This window comes from Ictidomys tridecemlineatus, chromosome 3 (genome assembly GCF_052094955.1).
Source record: "Ictidomys tridecemlineatus isolate mIctTri1 chromosome 3, mIctTri1.hap1, whole genome shotgun sequence".
Lineage (NCBI taxonomy): Eukaryota > Metazoa > Chordata > Mammalia > Rodentia > Sciuridae > Ictidomys > Ictidomys tridecemlineatus.
This window is the reverse complement of record NC_135479.1, coordinates 209,223,390-209,244,061: the sequence shown is the minus strand read 5'-3', so window position 1 is coordinate 209,244,061 and position 20,672 is coordinate 209,223,390. Positions and strand designations below refer to the sequence as shown.

At 43.7% G+C, this 20,672-nt stretch overlaps 1 protein-coding gene and 1 long non-coding RNA gene across 2 annotated transcripts; one reads left to right on the top strand and one right to left on the bottom strand.

Annotated features, from left to right (window-relative positions):
• Positions 1-5,021: 5,021 nt before the first annotated feature.
• Positions 5,022-14,775, bottom strand: Ripply3 (ripply transcriptional repressor 3). Its single transcript, XM_078044642.1, has 4 exons — positions 14,641-14,775; positions 13,681-13,753; positions 9,125-9,192; positions 5,022-6,068 (listed from the first exon to the last, which is right to left on the bottom strand). Exons 1-4 carry the CDS (start codon positions 14,742-14,744, stop codon positions 5,735-5,737), a joined length of 579 nt encoding a protein of 192 aa, XP_077900768.1. The 5' UTR covers positions 14,745-14,775; the 3' UTR covers positions 5,022-5,734.
• LOC144376491 (uncharacterized) lies at positions 14,735-15,994 on the top strand. Its single transcript, XR_013437029.1, has 2 exons — positions 14,735-14,842; positions 15,447-15,994. It is a non-coding gene; the product is annotated as an uncharacterized LOC144376491 (long non-coding RNA).
• Positions 15,995-20,672: the final 4,678 nt, after the last annotated feature.

Below are 20,672 nucleotides of genomic sequence, written 5' to 3'. Positions count from 1 at the left end.
AGGCTTTATTGTTTTCATAATAATATTTATAAAAAAAATTGCTATGAATTTTCTTCTAAGAAATCATATTTTTTTCAATATACTCTTCAAATAGACCTTTGGAATATAAAGAGAAATAGTGATCATGTATATAATTCCATAGAGCAATTTTATGCCTTACTGTAACATCTATCTAAGATAGTCTCAAATTCTTTTTTATGAAGCCCACCAGAATTTAATTCTGAGTCATGAACAGCACGTTCCCTGGGCCTATTGGCTTGGTGGGGGTGCACATTTCTAACTTTTGTAGGCTTCCTTGATAACAGGTATTCTGTTCTTTCATGAAGATTCCTTTACTGAGAATCTCTGTGCTCAGTGCAGAGGAACGTTCCAGGGGGGAGAAAGGAGGTGGGTGCCCTAGGGCCTACTGGCCCATCTACAAGATGCTATCACTTTTTGGCCAATGACAAACATTTGCAAAACAAATACCTATTTCCTTACTTGGAACAAAATTTTCTCTGAATCAGGATAACTGGACTATATAGAAATCGAGTCTATGTGGGTGACAACGTAAGCACAATGCTGTCACCAAGGCAAAGTGGTCTCCCGGGGCAGAGCAAGCAGCCCAGCCCAGGGATGTGCAAAGGGACCATGGAGGCTATGAGAAATCCTGGCTTTTTTTTTTTTTTTTTTTTTTTTTTAGTATTTTTTTTAACTTGTAGATGGACACAATACCTTTATTTTATTTATTTATTTTTATGCGGTGCTGAGGATCGAACCCAGTGTTTCATATGTGCAAGATGAGCACTTTACCACTGAGCCCCAACCCCAACCTTGTTTTTTTAATCAAAAATTTATATGCTATCCAGTTATCATTAAATTAACATTCACCCAAAAGAAGTTTTGCCCAACCACAAAATGAGAGAAAATATTTGCCAACCATATGTCTGGTAAGGGTCTAGTATCCAAAATATGTAAAGAATTGTTATGACTCAAAACGAGAGGACAAATACCTGTTAGAAAATGGACAAAGGATTATAATACACATTATACCAAAGAAGATGCCCAAATGACCTAGAAGCCCATGAAAGATGCTCAACATCATGCGTTATTAGGGAAATACAAATCAAAACCAAGTCATACCCACAAGGACAGCTATCACCAGAAATGCAGGTGATGAAAGTCTTATTAAGGATAAGGAGGGCTGGGGATGTGGCTCAAGTGGTAGCGCGCTTGCCTGGCTTGCATGCGGCCCAGGTTCGATTCTCAGCACCACATACAAACAAAGATGTTGTATCCGTCGAAAACTGAAAAATAAATATTAAAAATTTTTTTTAAAAAAGGATAAGAAAAGCTGGAAATTTCCTACAGTGCTGGTGGGAATGTCAAGAGGGCAGCTGCGGTGGTGAACAGCTTGGCAGTTCTTTGATTAAACAGTTACCACGTGATCAGGCAATCCCACTGGAGAGTACATTACCAAAGGAAGTGAAGACGTGTCCACACAAAAACTTGCATACAAATGATCCTGGGAGTATGGTTTGTAAGAGCTAAACATATGGATGAGTAAAATCTGGTATATCCACACAATGGAATATTACTCAACACCTTTGCTTTTATGGGGGAAAGGAGGCTCAGACAGGAGGATTACAAGGTCAAGGCCAGGCTCGGCAACTTAGTGAGGCCCTAAGCAACTTAGACTCTGTCTCAAAATAAAAAGTAAATAAAGACTGAGGATGAAGCTCAGATGTTAAGCGCCCCTGGGTTCAATCCCCGGTACCAAAACAAAATGAACAGAAACGAATGAAGCACTGACACATGATACAGCACAGATGCAGCCTGACAACTGCCAAGTGAAAGAGCCCAATACAGAGACCACATATTGTATGTTTCCAGTTCCATGAAATGCCCAGCACAGAGAATCCCACAGAAATAGAAAGTAGATCAGTGATTGACAGGGAATGGGAGAAGGGAGAAATGGAAGCCACTGCTAATGGGTAAGGGGTGACACATTATTATTATAGTATGTATGATATATAATATCACATATCCTCACAAAATATCTTAATCAGCCCCATGACAAGGTAAAAAGAAATGAAAAAGGCAATAAAAAATTAAAAATAAGTCATTAAATCTTTTACTTTGAGCCTTAGTAAAGCATGTATTATATCTCAGATATTATCAACTGTATGTTTAAAATAACGTGATCATCAATACAGAATTTTACAGATTTTCATTAAACTTGATGATAAATGTTTAGCTGTTTTGTAATTCCTTCTTTAGTAGAAAAGTCCAAGAAGAAACATAACACAGGGAAAACACTTTTTCCTCCTACCCTATTAAGACTGGTTAAAACTAACAAACAGGAAACATGGGGCTGGGGATGTGGCTCAAGCGGTAGCGTGCTCGCCTGGCATGCGTGCGGCCCGGGTTCGATCCTCAGCACCACATACCAACAAAGATGTTGTGTCCGCCGAGAACTAAAAAATAAATATTAAAAATTCTCTCTCTATCTCTCTCTCTCTCCTCTCTCACTCTCTCTTTAAAAAAAAAAAAAAAAAACAGGAAACAATGTGGCAACAAACTGAAATGCATGCTTTCCCAGGCTGCCTCCCTAGAGAAAAGTGGCTGGAGAGTTGAAGATTATAGGGCTGGAGCTAGGTTTGCTGGAGGGTCTGGTGAAAGTGCAGATGTTTCTAATGGGTTTCAGCTTGTGGTATTGGCAAGATTCTGCTTCAGATAATGAAGTTCATCAGCAGGATTACTTTTTGTGAGCCAGCAAAAGAAGGGTGTGTCAGAGAAGTCAGCCTCAACCATAAATTACTTCTTTAAAAAAGAAAGAAAAAACTCTCTCTCTCTCAATAATGGTTAGGAGATTATATATATAATTATATATTATATATATAATCTCCTAACCATTATTGGAGTGGCATCCTTGGTGACTTTTTTTGTGCTGGGAATTGAACCCAGGGCCTCACACATGCTAGACAGATGCTCTTCCACTGAGCTACATTCCCAGTCATTTTTAAAAATTTTGAAACAAGATCTTGGTAAATTGCTGAGGCTGACCTCGAACTTGTGATCCTCCTGCCTCAACGCCTGCGTTGCTGGGACTACAAGTGAGCACCACCACGCCAGACTGGTTACATATTTTGAACCGTTTCAGAGAAGAGAGATAGGGATGGCACCACATGGGCAGTCCAGGCACTGCATCAGTGTTAGGCCAGCTATTGCAGAAAAGGAATTGAATGGGAAAGAAAATTGGGAAGGATGGAGCCTGGAGAACTGAGAAAGGTTGTCCCCAAGGGCAGCCACTGCTCAGATCTGCTGATTGGTTCTCTCCTCAGTACTGGGAATCGAACCTAGAGCCTCATTTGTATTAGGCAAGTACTCTACTGCCGGGCTACATTCCCAGCCCGAGTGACAATAACCGAGAGATGGGTCAACCTGGCTGCCCACCATCAGGTGAATACATAAGGAGAATGTGGCATCCATACACAGCAGAATGTCATTTGCCATTAAGAATGAAATCCAGTCATCTGCTGTAAAATGAATGGAATTGGGGGACGTTATGTGACGTGAAATAAGCCAGACAGGCGGGTAAGTAGCACATGTTCTTTCTCCCACGTGGAAGCTAAAAGTCAACCTGTGTGTCACATGGTGACTCCTAGGGATTCAGGGGGGCGGAGTAAAGGGAGTGTGGGTTCGGTTAGGGCTTGTGTGGAAATACCACACTGAACTCCACTTATATGCAGAATTTATACCTGATAACCAAAAATAAGTGCTTATGCAGTGTGGAGCTTGGAAGTTTGGGACTTTATTTAGTTAATCCATGTAACCACAATGTCCAGTGAGTCTCCAGAGCCCTGAACTTCAGCATCATGAATATCAGGCCGGCAGCACTTGTGATTCTGTAGCACGCCACAGCAAAAGTGTCTGGTTTTCAGTACTTGCACTAAGCTGGCCCAATTTTAAGTAATTTTAGAAAACTACCACACAGTATATTTTAAATTCTGGAACCTGGTGGCAGAATTCAGACTAGGTTTGGTTTCTTAATGGTGATTGGACTAGATTTTAGTTCTCAGTAAAACTGATTTACTAAGAAAACTAAACAAAGGCAGTGTGATTATTTAATCTTCATCTCAATTAACACATGAAGGAGGCAGGGTAAGACTTCTAGTTCTGTTCTACAGAAACCCTGCAAGTAGAAGATGAACTCAATTCCTTTCTCGAAGAAGCCCAGGTGTACTTGTTTTGAAGTTTGTTAAAAAAAAAAAAAAAAAAACTTTAAACAGGTTAAAGAAACATTAAAATAAAAAGATTAAAACTGTCTTGAGGGGCTGGAGATGTGGCTCAAGCGGTAGCACACTCGCCTGGCATGCGTGCCGCCCGGGTTCGATCCTCAGCACCACATAGAAACAAAGATGTTGTGTCCGCCAAGAACTAAAAAATAAATATTAAAAAATTCTCTCTCTCTCTCTCTCTCACTCTCTCTTTAAAAAAAAACTGTCTTGAAAAAAAATAACCCTACATTTGTTTAAATACAATAACAAAAAAATTGAAAGATCAAAAGATTACCAAAAAAAAAAGGGAGAAAAAAACAATAATTGATGTTGGCTTCTTTTAGGCAGAGAAAAGAGAAAACAGAAGGATGACTTTTACTTTACAATGTTTATTTTTCTATACTCTTTAGATTGTTAAAATATTTGCGCAAACTTCCCCTTTTTAAAAATATTAATAGGTTGTTCGGGCAGTGAGTTTGTAGGCCCATTTTGTTTTCTTTCCTATAATTTTTTTCTACATTCTGAAAAATAATATAATGTTAGAAATGTTGAATATAAAAGAATCCTGAAAAACTTTAACACAGAAACTAAGTCTAAGAACATCTTAGCCAAAACAGATGATTGTGATATATTCTTTTAAAATATTTATGTTAAGTAGAAATTTATGTAATATACTATACACAGGAAGACAACTATAAGTAGGATAATTAAGTAAAAAACCTCAAGGAATCACTTTTGATCAACAAAAAGTAAAATACAAAATGATTTTATACCAGATACTTTAATTGGAAAATGTTATTTCATTCAAGTAACAAGCTTAAAGTAGTTACCAAGTAAAAATGTTAACCCTCTACAACCTATATATTCATACACACCACCCTTATATAAGTATCACATACATTTTTATCTTGTTCCAGAGAAATTCATATCTTCTTTATTGCTACTCATGTGTAAATTATTTAGTGTTTTGATTTTTTTGTCATGAGAAAAAAATGTTTTCAGAATGCTACTGAGCAACCAAATCAACGTTGGACAATGAGTTAAAATTGGGATTTAATATTTAAATTATTTTTGCAAAAGCAAAAATAGCTGCATTATGACTCCGTTTAAGTGAGAGGCAAGCATGGGTGACAGTCTATTAATAGGAATCACTTGTAATCTGATGAGGAGCGTGATGACGCTGAGTGAGCTTTGAAAGCGGGCCTTTCCTGATAACACCCTGTGTGGACACAGACCTCTTTGTCCTGGCACCTTTTCTGAAAAGGTCTGCGTGCGTGCACCAAAAAAGAATCACCAGGAGAAGAAAAAGTAAAAGCTGCGTTCTCAGCCTGCTAATCAGAGGCAGCGCACGCAGTCCCCAGCCTCTGAATACCCAGTGGAAGATGTCATGTCCTGCCGGGGCTGTCTCTAGGACACAAGTAGGGGTCTTGCAGCAGCCCCAGGGAACAGTGGGGCAGACACGGGAGAGACCCAATTCATTTGGATGAGATGCACTCACTGCCCACAGGAGGGTCACCACGAGGGAGCTGACCCTTACCACAGAGGCCACCCCTTAGACCATCCCCTTCTCTAGATGGGTTTACCAGCCCGCCTCTGCCCTGTCCCCCTGGGCCATTTTCCTGGTGACCTTCTGACTCCTGGCACTGAAGATGGTAGGTCTGCGTTTCCTCCCCTTGCTCTTCCTCATCTGAATCCAGCTCAGACTCATCGTTGTAGAAATGAAGGGTGGCTTGCACTGGGAAACTGGCCAGCACCTTCTCCCCGGAACTCTGCAGGTATTCTTGACGCTTTGAAATGGGTAAATAAAGTCTAATATTTAAGAAACAAATACATCATTAATCAACCTGAAAACTGGCCTACACTACCAAGCCTCTTTTCCCCAGAAGCGGCTAACTCCCCCATCTTCCTGTCTGATTTTGCCTTCCCTACATACAGTGGGTTTTAAGTTAGTAGAACATGAAACTGTGGCCCCCTAGATAGGGGACTTGGTAATAAACCCCACACTAGATCAGAACTCTGAATGAGCAAATCAATTTTTAGACCTGAAAAGGTGCACTTCAACAAAGGGAATACGCTACTGAAAACACTGGATTCCAGAATGAATAGGCCCACTCCGATTAAATGGACAACTTGAGTCCTCTGGGATAATGATGTCCCATTTAGGACCCAGGCCCCATTCCACCCCCATCTTTTGAGCATGGAAAATGGAACCCTCTGGGCTCTGGAGGAAACTTTACTCTGAAATTCTGATCCATGGAAGCAGCTAATTTTCCAAATGTTACTGTAAGAGAACCTGGAGGGGTGGATCCCTGGCTCAGACAAAATAGAAAAGATGTGCTTAGGGGGAAAAAAGAGAGAAAAAAAAAAGCTTGAATATATAAAAATTGATTCCAGGTATTGTGGGATTTGGGATTCAAGTTATACACATTTTAAATATCCCCCATAATCTCTTGTCCTTGTACTTCTCATTTATTAAGTTTCATGCTTGGTTTTCTGCAAACTTCTCAGGAAGGGTCTTGACTGCTTCCTGCTGATTTCAACATCCCCTTCTAGACAGAAGAGCAAAGGCATGGCGTGCCATATAACATAGGGCATGGTGCACACCTGTGATCCCAGCACCTGGAGAGGCTGAGCCAGGAGCATTGCAAGTTCAAGGACAGCCTGGGCAACCTAGTGAAAGCCTGTCTCAACAATTAAAAACAAAAAAAAAACATTCTGGCGATGTGGCTCAGGGATAAAGAGCCCCTGGGTTCTATCTCTAGTACTGCCAAAAAGAAAAAAAGAAAAGAAAAAACATAACAACTTAACTTTTAAAATTTCCAATAGACCAGTGGTTCTCGACCTCCAGGGCATGTCTGACAATATCTGGGGGCATTTTTGGTTATCACAACTGAAAAAAAGAAAGCTACTTATATTTAATGGGCAGAGGCCAGGAATACTATTAAAGATCCCATAAAGCCCTGGACAGCCCCAGAACATGGGATTATCTAGCCCAAAGTGTCCACAGTCCTGAGCTAAGAGACTGTGCAACAGAGAGGGCGCATATGGTCTGTACTTCTAGGACAGAATATAAGCAGAGTTCAGTTTGGGGGCATATTAAAAATTAGGTGTTTATCCTGAAGTATTTGCAGGTGAATTTGTAGGATATCCAGGTTTGCTTTAAAATATGTCAACAACAACATAAATAGTTTGGAGAGTTGGTAATGTGATCAGGTTAGAAGAATGTTGATAAAAATTATGAAGGCTGGAGATGGGTGCATGGGTCTTCTGCCATTTCTGTGTGTGTTTAAAAAAAAAATTTTTTTTTTTTGTATTGGGGATTGAACCCCGAGGTGTCTTACCACTGAGCTACATCTCCAGCCCCTCTTTTAAATTTTGAGACTGAGTCTCCCTATAACACCCAGGTTAACCTGGAACTTGTTTCAGCCTCCTGAGTTGCTGGGATTATAGATGTTCACTACTGTGCCTGGCTGTTTGAAATTTTCTATAATAAAAGTCTAAAATAAAATGAAATAATTGTATATCCAGTTTGAAACACACAGTTATACTGATGCAGCTCATGCATTACAACTCACAGCATTTTCAGCAAATCAAAAATCTGGGAGTCCCAGCAGCACCCATGATTGCAGGCCTGGGATATGGTAAAGTGATCCTTGCGCAGTAGGGTGTGACTCTCAACCCCAGCTGCACACTAGGATCAGCTGGAGAGCCTGTAAAAATGCAAATGCTGGGCCTCTCCCTAGCACAGGTGCATCAGCATGTGGGGAGCCATCCAAGCAACTGGATTTTCAAAAACTTCTCCAGGGATTCTATGAGGATTGAAAACCATGGATGTAAAGGACACTTAGAAACATTCCTTCTGTGCCACCACACCCAGTGAGAAGGAATGTTTCTAAGTGTCCTTTACATCCTGTAATCCTAGCGGCTCAGGAGACTGAGGCAGGAGGATCCTGATTTCAAACAAAGCCTTAGCAAAAGTGAGGCGCTAAACAACTCAGTGAGACCCTGTCTCTAAATAAAATACAAAATGGGCTGGGGATGTGACTCTGAGTTCAATCCCTGGTACCTCCCCGTCAAAGGAAACATTTCCTCTTCTAAAACCACACTAACCAGTCTGATGGGCTCTCAGGTTCACCTCTAGAAAAGAGTGTCTTTGGGTCATATTGAAGTTTTCCAGCCTTCCAGGGTAACCGGGGCAAAAGCACCCTGAGGATGGCTGGAAGAATAGGGTTGGTCTTCTCTGATGAAGGAAGTGAGAGATGGAGAGAGAAAGGCTAAGAGAGGAAGAGAGAGACAGATAGATAAAAATCCAGAACATGAGCCACTTGCCTAAAAATGAATGAAATGTAAGTGGGAAACAGCCAGGACCAGGACCAGGAACAGACAACCAAGAGCTACTGGAGGAAAATGCTGTCACATGCACACCCAGGACCCAGTATCTGCCCCCATATGCAACGCACACATTTTGAAGATCTACTTTGCACTAGACAATATATTAGCTTATATACCAGGACAGAAATGAAATGTACTTCAACGTCTATGCAAATAACTACCTATGCATATATAATTCATATATAATTAAATTTAATGCAAAGCATAATATGTGACAGGAAGCATAAAGAACAGAGAGAGGTCAATTCTGCCTTGCAAATGAAGCAATAAGTCAATGAATGAATATGTGAATAGATTCCAGAAATCTAACAAAATATCCTTGAGATTCCTTGAATAAGAAAACTAAATAATACTGGATAATATATTGAATTCCTTTCTACTTCTTTGGAGTGTACACAGTTAAAGATACTAATGTGTATTAATGCTTATGTTAAAAGAAAATGATACATTTCTTACTGTGAAGTCTATATTACCTGACAGGATGCTGAAACCCAAAGGCCCCCTTCGATCTCCAAGTCTGTTGTTTCTCCCCAGGCTCACACTATAAAGACAGACACATACATACACAGAAACAATTAAGGAGCCATTGAAGTTTTTAAAGAAAAATAGAGGTAGTCTGCTGTCAGTACCAATTTCAAACATCTTAGTAATATCAGATAGTTCCTTCTACCACAATGTCCCAGGCATTGTAAGGGCTTCTAACCTTGGAGAAGACAGACTCAGGATCTTAGCACAGATGTTTTGCAATCTAATGGAGAAAAATACATGTGTATACAAATAACTATGGTATAGCGCAAACCACTGCAACACATTCCTGATTCAACACAGGGAAAGGGACCAGATAAGGGCTCTGGGGCCTAGCAGGGATATCCTTGGCACATAGGTGAGAATTCTGAGATACTCCTGGCAGAGTGGAGCATCGTAGTCAGAGAGACAGGAAGATAGAGGACTCAGATGGGAGAGCCCTGTGTGAAATGAATGAGACATTTGTGATTGTCACAGGGGTCTGATGCGAGGCTGAGTCCTGATCCTAGACTCTTTTAAAACCCACTATTAACTTTGGGTTTGGTCCTGCAGACTGATTTTTTGAGCTGGGGAGCTCAACAATCAAATTTGTATTTTAAGGATAATGATGGCCGCTGAGAGCTGTGCATGGGATGGTTTGAAGTAAGGGCGTGGAGGCACCAGTCTGGGTAGGAGATGGTAAAGATTTGAACAGAAGTTAACAGCCAGGGGGAGAGAGGGAAAGCTGACTGGAGAACACCACAGGCCCTTAGCACCATGCAAAGGGCCTGTGATCACCTGCATATCAGAAACTGCAGAGAGGGAAGCTCATCTGAGACAAGGCAACTAAGGACAATGTTAATGAACAACAGACATGCAGAGAGCCAGGCAAGTCCATGCTGACTGCTGACCAGGAAGTGACGTGATGGTCCACTCTGCCCGTCCAAGGTGGCACCCCTTCTAACCAAACTCCTGATGGTGCTGGACCCAAGTGGATTTGCCCTGACACATAGCCAGGTTATCCAAAGGTCTAAAGGGCCAGGAGTCACCATGTGATCTCAGGTCTCTGAAAGCTTAGTCACTTTTGAAAAGTGAGGCAGTCTGGGATGATTTGAAAATGGGCTGAAGAGTGGTAAATCAGAAACCCCAAGTTTTTGGACTCCAACAATATCAGTGATAATCGGATTAGGAACGGGAAAAACTGCTCTGGCATTGCAAAGAAGGACTTTGAGGATTTTGAAACTGTCAATTTTCATGCCATTCCTTCCTGTGGAACCTTGGTGTGTGTGTGTGTGTGTGTGTGTGTGTGTGTGTGTAGATATGTGAGGAAACTGGGCTGCTGGATACCTCTGAAGACATTACAGTTTATCCAGTCCTATTTTTATAATAAACTGTGATTAGCTGAGGGAAGAAAAGTAAAGCTTTGTGGAATAAAATCTTATGCATGCTTTGGAGGCTACAGGAAATTACTTCTGTGTTAAGCTGTGTGGTGATTATAAATTATACCTAATCAACCAGGCACACTACAAGCAATCCTGTCCTGCTGAGCAGAACTCCATGCCCTGGGACAAGACAGGGTACACACAACAACGCAACTTGGATGCACAGTGGAAAGCATTCCAGATAGCTCCCTTAAAAAATCTGATTCTGACTAGACTCTGAAATGTACAATGTACCTACATAAAATTTAAGAACTGTGCCCCACAAACATACACAGCTTTTAAAATACTAGTGTTAAAATATTCTGATTATTTTCCAAAAGATTTTATTCAAGATCCTTTCTCACTGAGGGAAGAGACTCAGTATTCCCATGTTGATAATTAATGGGAACAGAAATGTACACAAGCTAAACAGTGTGTTTAAGGTATGGGTGTTTTCTGAAAATCCAGACAGTGGATTCCAGCAGAGACTTTGGGATAGTGACATGAGCCTCCGACCAGCTAAAGCGAAGTGTGGCGAGCCTGGAAGATAGGATCCTTTCAAGGAACCACCTCTGACATCTCCCAGAAATCACCTCCCGGGCAGTGTGGGCAAGTGGCCAGGAAGGAAAAGCAATAGAGGTCAAGAAGAGATTAGCTGGGGGAGGCCGGTGCAGCCCAGTGTAAAGCACCTGCTTAGCATAGGGAAGGCCCTGGATTCCATCCCAGCACCGAAAACATTTTTAAACCTTTAGACTGTCTTTCACTGTCCACATGGTCTGAGGTAGGAGCCCTACGGCCACCACGTGAGGGCAACTCCACTGCTAAAGGCACAAGTCCTTGAGGCCTTCCCTCAAATCCAGATTTTATTCTAATGTGGATCTCCCTCCATGCGGGCAGCTTGGCCTTAGATCAACCGGCCTCACCCCAGGCTCCCGGCCCCTTCCACTCCCAGACATACTAAACAGGGCCCAGAGCCCAGGAGTTCTCCTGCGTTGTCCGCAGAGGAGCCATTGACAAGAACTGTTCCCCTAACGCTCCCCGCAGGGCCCCTCAGATGAGCAGCGGGTACCCTGAACCTAGGTCTCGGTGGGTCCTGATGTTCTGTCAGTCCTTTCTGCTCCTCACCAATTGAGATCTGCAAAGGGCTCAGCGAGGGTGGTGGGGGTGGAGGTGGGGGAACTTTGTAGCCGGCAAAGTCTACAGCCCAAGGAACTTCTTCCACCTCCATCCAGATCCAAGGACGAACTGCTTCATCCAGTGTGACAGTCAATTAGAGTTGCTGCGGCTGAACATTTCTCTGCAAGGTAGTCTTTACTTTCGTCACAAAGGGGAGGGGGACCTACTGCCATTAGGCAATGTGCTACAGTATTTTTTAAAAATTAATTTTACTTTTTTTGGTACGGGAGATTGAACCCAGTTGCGTTTTACTACTGACCTATGTTTCCAGTCCTTTTTTTTTTTTTTAAATTTTAAGAAAGAGTATTAAAAAATTACTGAGGCTGGCCTTGAACTTGCAATCCTCCTGCCTCAGCCTCCTGAGTTGGGAGGATTGCTGGGATTACAGGTGTGAGCCACCTGTAATCCTGTGTGCTATTATATTTTTATTTTATTCTTGCAAACAACAAATATGGTACACATATATTTCATTTAAAAGGAAACTGAATGTAATTATAAACATATTTTCTCTCCTTTAAAATACTACTTTAAAAAACTTGTTTGAAGGCAAAAGAAGGAACTATTTTCCATCATTAGATATTGCATTTAAGAATAATTTAGTAATCCTCAGCACCACATAAAAATAAATAAATAAAAATAGAGGTATTGTGTCCATCTACAACTAAAAATAATATATATTTTTTTTTAAAAAAAGAGAATAATTTAGGCTAGCTGGGTGTAGTCGCTCCCACCTGTAATCCCAGCAAGTCAGGAGGCTGGGGCAGGTAGATAGTGAGTTCAAAGTTAGTCTCAGCAACTTAGTGAGGCCCTGTCTCAAAATAAAAATAAAATAAAATAAATGGCTGGAAGATGTGGCTCAGTGGTTAATTCTCAGTATTTAAAAAATAGGCTTAAAAATTATACCACTTATTAATTTGATATAGATTTTATTTGCTTGATTCTTTAATTAATAATAACTGAATTAAAACTTCTAGTATTCAGATTAGTTAAATAAAGTAGACTAAATATTAAAATATGGTGAAGGTCTATTTTCTCACACCCAAGTTTTCTTACCAGACTACAGATAACTAAATATTAAGCCATATACCACATATGTTATGTAAATCAAATACACAGTTCTTCCTAGCCAGATTAACTCTTACAATGTTTTAAAAGCCATCCAATTAGGGCCCAGTGTGTGGCCTAGAGAGTGCTCGCCTAGCAAGCACAAGCACAAGGCCCTGGGTTGAATCCCCAGCACCAAAAATAAATAAATAAATAAATAAGCAAACCATCAAGTTACATTTTAAAATATAGCAAATGAAAGGAAGTCATTACTTCAATAAGAATAAAAGCAATTTAGTTACCAGGCTAACAAAAAAAAAAAATAGTAGTGGCAATTAATCTTTGTTCACAAAGCCCCTCTGTTGAGTGTATTTGCTCTGACAACATGAGTTATCCCAGGAGTGCTTGTAGACTGGGTGGAAAGTACTTCAGAAAGGGCCAGACGGCGGGTGGGGGCTTTTAGCTGCACCTTCTGGACACTCCATTTGAAGCTCTGTCCTTATTTGCTCTGTGGCAAATAATGCATTAATGGTATGACACTCAATTTTTCTCTATGGTGGCAGCCTTCTCCCCTCCCCTTCCTACCTCCAGATTTGCAGAAACCCAAACATGGAAGAAATACCTTTTAATTCCCAAGAAACTGATGTGCCATAAGGGCTTTGCTTTTCAAGAAAGGATAAGCAACCAAGAGCCCGATCTGTATGTAACTCAGGTCTGGTTAACACCTGACTCACACAGACTCCAATTCCCAGCCCTTGAGGCATCTCTAGGTTAGATGACCAAGGGAGGGGCAGAGGAGGAGACCGTTGGAGGTCCTTTCATTTTAGAGAAGGTGCCACTTTCTGCCTGGACTGATTACTTAGAACATCCACACTTAACCTTACCAGGCTTCCAGTTCTGGTCAGTTCTGCATCTGCTGGAGTCAGTGTCCAGGGTCTCCATGGTGTTGGGCTAGAACTGGAAAGCAAGTACAAGGAGAGAATGAATCCCAGGCTCCAGGCCCCCAGTGCTGGGGATTCGGCTGTCCTTTAAATACCATGAGAGTTATTATCTAGTGTCTGGGTCAGCCTAGGGTTGGATCAGTGCTACTTATGTGTTTCTCTCCTGTGTATTTCTCAGTTTTCTGCCTTCAGTTAGACTCTGGGAAAGTAAAGGAAACACATGAGTTGAAGGATTTCTGACTCAGTTAATCCTGGCTGGATTCGTTAGCTCAGGATTTTCCCCACTATAGCTGGCCACTTTGTCACTAGTTTCAACTGCACCTCCTCATTGAAGGATCTTGATTCTCAGAGTTGGTTCTACAGAGTTCTAGAATGACACAAAGGAGATCTGTTTCTCCACTCAGGCTGCCTGGCCTACCCAACCCCATTCCTACTTCCCCAGCTGATCTGATTTCCTTAAATGTTATTACTTTAAAAAGGGCTGGTGCCCAAGGATGGCCAACGCTAAGCCCTGGGCACAGGGAAAACAAAGACTTTATCACCTTGTGACAGCCAAAGTGCAGGGGATCCCTTTGCAAAGTTCGTTTAGGGACCCAAGACGTCAGTATTTCCCAGCTCAGTGACTTATAGATCTTCTAGGAACGCAAAAGTAGGTCCATTTCCTGGCCAGGTACCTTCTGGGCCTCTGTACTTCAGAATTGTGCCTTGGGACCCACAGAGCGTTGTAGCCCTCTAGGTCTCCGGCTAAAGATCTTGCTCAGCGTCACCGTCGAGCCCGGGGACTCCGCGCGGGCAGGGGGTTGGGGGGCTCAGCGACGCCAGAGCATTCAGTTTGCTGCTCTCGGAGTTTAAATGAGGCTCGTGCCTCTCCACGCGTCCACCCGGGTCGCGGGACACTCTCACCTCTCGGGCCCGTGTGGCGACGACGGCCTCCGGGAATCGTTCCCAGGACAGTGACAGACGCGCCCCGGCCCCTCCCAGGCTCCGGCAGCCGGCTCGGGTCTCATGGTGCAGGCGGAGCTCGCGCCCTCCAGCGGCGCCAGCGACAGGACCGCGTCGATCCGCCTGGACGAGCGCACTCACCTACTCGCGCCCTTCGCGCCAGGTTTAAAAACGGGGGCGGGGCGGGGATAGGACAAGGGAAATCTCGGAGAGGGGAGAAAGGAGACGGCAGAAGTCCCGCGAAGGGACAGAGGAAGCAAGGACGGGGTGGGGACAAGAAAAGCTCAAGGCGGGGGGCGCCTAGTGGTCAAGTGGTGGCGGCAGGGTGTGGGTCAAGCAGGGGATTCGGGAAGCCCAGGGCAAAGGTGGGGAGGGGACAAAGGAAAACCGGGGAGGGGGCTCTAGGGGCGGGGCGGGGGCGAGGAAGCTCAGGGAGGGGACCGTGCGGCGGGAAGTGACACGGGAAGCCGGGAGAGGGAGGGCAAGGCTAACGCTTCCACCGGGCGCGCCCCCTCCGGGACTGGGGGTGACAGGCGCTTGCCGGGCTGGGGGTTCCCGCCAGGTGCGAGAAGAGAAGGGTCCCTGCTTCGCCTTTCAGGGGTCCCCAGAGGCCCTCGGGTTCTGACCCGCGAGCATCTAGCCCCTAGATTTCCCGAGAATCTCAGTTCCACCCTTTGAAGGCGGCGGCGGGGTTGGGGGACAGCTGTAGAACCCTGGGGACCCGCGTGAACCTGCCCTGTCCTCAGTGCTGAATCGTGGATGTCTAGGACGCCCAGACGTGGGTGCTCGAACCTGCGGCCCAGGGAGGGCGCGCCACGCTCCCAGGTGACCGAGAGCCGCAGAGGAGACCCAGCAGGATGAGGATGTCCCATCAGAGCAGCCTTCCTAACGTTGGGAGCCTTGGAAAATAAAGTGGCTTTCCTATGGGACTTGTTGGGGAGGTCGGTGGGATTTTTCTCCGATGAGCCCCGGGCTGGGCCCAGAGGTGCCTCCGCGTGCGGACACAGCGCCAGCTCGGGACCCCGGGGAGCGAACCTGGGGACATTCCCAGGGGCGCGCGCGCGCGCCGCAGTGACAGCCACCACGGCCCGCGCAGGGTGAAGGTTGGATGGAGGACCGCTCCTTCCTAAGTGCCTTGCCACTCCACACTGTCGGCGCGGGAGAGCGCGAGTGCGGGACTCCCGGGCTCCTTGCTGCACCGGGAACCGCTCCGCAGTGCGCCCATGAGGCTGCGTGGCAGAGCTGGAACCTAGTTGGCATAATTTAAATTTATGGATTAAAAAAATCTCTTTAAGGGATTAAAATGTTTACACAATTTTTCTTTAAGATTTCGACAATGATGATCCTAAAGGCAAACAGTAATGGGGGGGGTGTTGACGAGTAACTTCATACAAATGATTAAAAAGACCTCGATCATAGAGGAGAAGGGTGGAAGAAGGCAAAGAACCGTAAGCCACATTGCACTGAAGGAAGGGGCTGTTTTAACGGGACAGCCAGGTCTTGCAGGCAGCTGGGGATAGGGTAAACAGCTTTCTGAGAAAGTTTGATAACGTATTTTGTGAGTCTTACAAATGTCCACCTGTGTCCAACGTCAATACTAAAATTGTATTTTGAAATAGGAATGAGATGGATCTAATCACAATGAAAAAATAGGGAGAATAGACAAATTTTCTTAGAAGAGTTCCAAATAATTTCTGTGGATAATCTGTTCTCTAAGGATGTAGAATGTAACTACAGAAGTCATAATTAAAATCTAAAATTATGTTTTAATGAAAAAATAAATTTATTGTAAGATAAAATGAGTTTTTTAGAAAGTTTTACTGCAGATAGAGGAATTAAAATACAAGAAAAGGCAGCTGGGGGTGGGGGGGTTAGCTGGGTGGTAGAGTGCTTGCCCTGGGTTGCATTTCTAGCACCACAAAGCAAACAAGAAATGAATAAAATACAGTAATAGAAAGAAAAGGTTGTTGAGATGGTTGACTTTGCATCACCAAACAGAATTACTGTTTTGAATCCATGCACATCTTTAGAATAGAGGAATGATTTGGGGGAAGGGATAGACATGTTAAGAAACTTCATTAGGCCCCTGATTTATAAGCTGGGAAACAGGCAGAACTTGCAGTGAATCTCTGCCTGGGCAGCGATGAGGAAATAATTAAACGGAGATTCTATCTCTTGCTGAACTGTCTTTAATTGAAAATCCTTTTTCATATGCTGACTTTCAGTGGCAGTTTAGAAACAAAGAATAGAGACTTAACCCTGAGGGTTTCCGGTGGCCTAGGAGGAGGATACCAAAAGTCAAAACATCTAAGAGGGCAGAATATTTTTACATAAACAGTGTTGAAGGCAAGCAGGGAAATGAGAATTTCCTTTCCTTCTGTTTAGTGAGGCTGTATTTCCTGTTATCCACTCCAAGGAGTGTTGTGCGGCTCTGGATAGGGGTTTGGAAGCTACAAGATGTTATTATTGCTCTTGATGTTGTTACTTTCTAAAAGATTTTGTGGTGCTGGGGATTCACACCAGGGCCTAATGTGTGTGAGGCAAATATTCTACCATTGCACTATATCACTGGCCCAAGATTCTTTAAGAATAAAAAAAAAAGTATGTTCCATGGGCAAAAGAGGAACGTTTGTTTTGATGTTTAATTTTTATTTACATATTTTCATTTCTGAAAATTGTGAAAAAAAATATAGTTTAAAATTTACTATCCTAACCATTATGAGTGTACAGTTCAGTGGCACTGGACACATTCACATTGTACAACCAACAGTAACCTCCATCCCTCGCACGCTTCATCTAAAACCCAAACTCCTAAACAACGCCTTGGCATCTCCCCTTCCCACCAAGCCCCGCAGCCACCTTTCTTTCTGTGTCTCTGCTTTAGTTGACTCTGGGTCTAAGTGCATCGCTCATGTAGGTGGAATCACGTGTGTTTTTCTTTTTGTGGCTAACTTATTTCACCTAGCACGCTGTCCTTGAAATCCATCCACACTGCAACATGTTAGAATTCTTTTCCTTTTTAAGGCTGAGTACTATGCGATTGTAGGTACATCATGAAATCTACATTTTGTTTATCCAGTTCTCTGTAGATGGACATTTGGATGACTTCGCCTTTTGGAGACTGAGTAATCCTGCTATAGGTTCACAAAAGGTGGTACCTGTCCTCATCATTGGCTCATCCAGCCAATGGTCCTTCAAAAAGACACCTAACAAGAGAAAAGCATAGCAGATTTATTTAATCAGAGTTTTATATGACACAGGAGGCTTCCGACACAATGACCTGAGGACCCAAGGAGATGGGACAGATTTTATGCTTAGGCTGGATGAAGTGTGGACAGCTGCATAGAAGGGCAACTGGTCTAGACTGAGAGGGGGAACCCAGCAAGGCCTGTCTGTTCAGATTCTTTGTGAGTGCTCTGGCCGGCATTCCTTCCTCCCACGTATGGGGCAGTGTCCCTCTGGAAGGAGGGTCTTGGGACCTACCATCAGACGAGGTAGGCAGAGAATGTCTTTAAGGCCAGCTCTTTGAGGAATGGAGGGGAGCAGGAGGAAGGAGGGCAGAAGGTCAGAGAAACACTTTGCCCCCCAGGCTGCCTCTGGACCTCCCTGTCTCCTTTAGGTCAAAGTACTCAGTGTGCCAAAGTGCCATGGTTGGGGGTACCGTTGACTGAGCCTCAGCACTGCTATGAACAGTATTTATACAATGACCTGCTTTCAGTTCTTGTGAGTATATACTCAGAAGTAGTATTGTTGAATGAAATATATTTGGTTTTAAATTTTTATGTTAAGGCTTGAGTTGGCTTTTGAAAAAAAAATTAGCATGAAATTCATATTCACGTTGCAAAGGGAAATTGTGAAGGTTTCTATTCCATCTTTTCCCTTTGAGGGCAGATGTCCTAGCTCACCGGATGACTGGAAGCTGGAACCATCTTCAGATACTCTGAGTTAAAGCCAGGACCATAGCCCTGGCTGCGGGACCCTCCTCATGTCCTCTCCACCCTGTCCTTTACCTCTCCAATCTCACCTCGCACTCTGCCTGCCTCCCCTTGAGTCCCTGGGCCAGGAGCACCCTGCACACTTGCCGTGGGGCCTCTGCCTGAAGCCCTCCAGACATTCCAGTCTTATCTCCTCATCTCCTTTGTCTTTACTCAAATGCCCTCTGGGGATGACACCTTCCATGTTCCATGACACCCGTTAAAGCACCTTCACCTCTACACACACGTGCCCGCGCGCGCACACACACACACACTCCTCAGCATGCCTTGCCTTCCTTTCCTGCTTTTTTTCTTCATCTTATTTATTTTTGGTACCAGGAATTGGACTCAGCTTAACCACTGAGCCACAGCCACAGCTCTTTTTTATATTTCGAGAGAGGGCCTCCCTAAGTTGCTTAGGGCTTTGCTATGCGTTTGAGGCTGGCTTTGAATTCAAGAGCCCCCTGCCTCAGCTTCCTGAGCCGCTAGGTTTATAGGCATGTGCCATCACGCCTCCCTCTTCATCATATTTAACAAACTGTATTTTCCACGTCTGAAACTATCACATTTAACGTACTCTTTCTTACCTGATCACTTATATTTTATACTTTTATTTCTATTTATTTATTTATATATTTTAAGTGGTGCTCAGGATTGAACTCAGTGCCTAGCACATGCTAGGTGAATGCTCTACCGCTGAGCCACAACCCCAGCCCATTTCATTTATTTTCTGTCTCTCCCAGTAAGATGTCAACTCCACAAGGACAGAGCTTTGTCTGCTTCCTTTGTGGCTATGTCCTGAGCTGGAACTGCCTCTGACATATAGCGTGGGTTAGAGAGATATAGATGTGACCATAGCTTCAGAATAAAATGAAGAAGTATTTTGCAGTTGTCCAATTTAATGATACACTGTCAGCTAACAACCAATGTGAGAGAGTATGGGAAGCAGAAAATTTTACCCCAGGTGGCACTTGGTTAGTAACATCTCACATCAGGATGTTCTGAAGGCACATGGGATGGCATTCCACCTGCAGTGAGTTGAACAGTGGCCTCCAAAAGATATGTCCAAGTCCTAGCCATTGGAACCTGTGAATGTGACTTTATCCAGAAAAAGGGCCTTTGCAGATGCAGTTCATTTAGGGATCTCAAGAGGAGAGCATTCTGGATTTAGGGTGTGTTATGGTTTGAAAGTTTTGTCCCCTCCAAAATCCACATGGAAATTTCATTGCCAATGGAATGGTATTGGGAGGTGGGTCCTGTAGGAAGTAGGTAGGCCGTGAAGGCTCCACTCTCATAGTGGGTTTATTGCCTTCCTGGAGTGGGTGACTTGTCCTTTTCTCTTCCATTTTTCTGCCTTTTGGGGAATAGTGTTCCTTCCCCTGGAGAATGAAGCAAAAACTCTCCCTCTTGGAAGCGGAGAGTGGGCCCTTACCAGATGCCAAACCTGTCTCAGGCTCCCCAGACACTAGAACTAGGCAGCTTCAGGTCTTCTGTTACAGAAGCACAAAGTGCATTAAGACAGGGTGGATCCTAAATCCAGTGACAAGTGTCCACGTAAGAGAAAGGCCGCAGGAGATGCAAAACACAGAGACACGTGGAGAAGAGGCAATGGGAAGACAGAGGCAGAGGCTGGAGTGAGCCCGGGAGTCTGGAGGATCGCCAGAGACCACCAGAAGCTAGGAGCAGCTGGTGCTGATTCTCCCTGGAGCCTTCAGAAGATAGCACCCTGCAGATGCCTTGATTTTGGACTTCAAATTTCCTGAACTGTGAGAGAATAGAGTTCTGTTGATTTAAGTGACCAATTTTTTTCTAATTTGGAATAGCAGCCATAGGACACCAAAAACAGCACCCACAGTTGTGTCTAAGATGGTTCCCGAGTTTATCACTACAATGAGATCACTCTTCTGATTGGGCCTACAGGAAAATGGAAGAAACTCCTATTAGTAACCTAGTGTCTGATCATATACAGTGCTGTGTGAAAGAAAAATGGACCAAGTGATATCAGAAAAACCAGAAATC

Coding starts and splice junctions, on each gene's coding strand:
- Ripply3 (XM_078044642.1), bottom strand. CDS start 14,744: ATGAGACCCGAGCCGGCTGCCGGAGCCTGGGAGGGGCCGGGGCGCGTC. Junction 13,754..14,640: donor TCGCCACACGGGCCCGAGAG/GTGAGAGTGTCC, acceptor CTTGCTTTCCAG/TTCTAGCCCAACACCATGGA. Junction 9,193..13,680: donor TGACCAGAACTGGAAGCCTG/GTAAGGTTAAGT, acceptor CTGTCTTTATAG/TGTGAGCCTGGGGAGAAACA.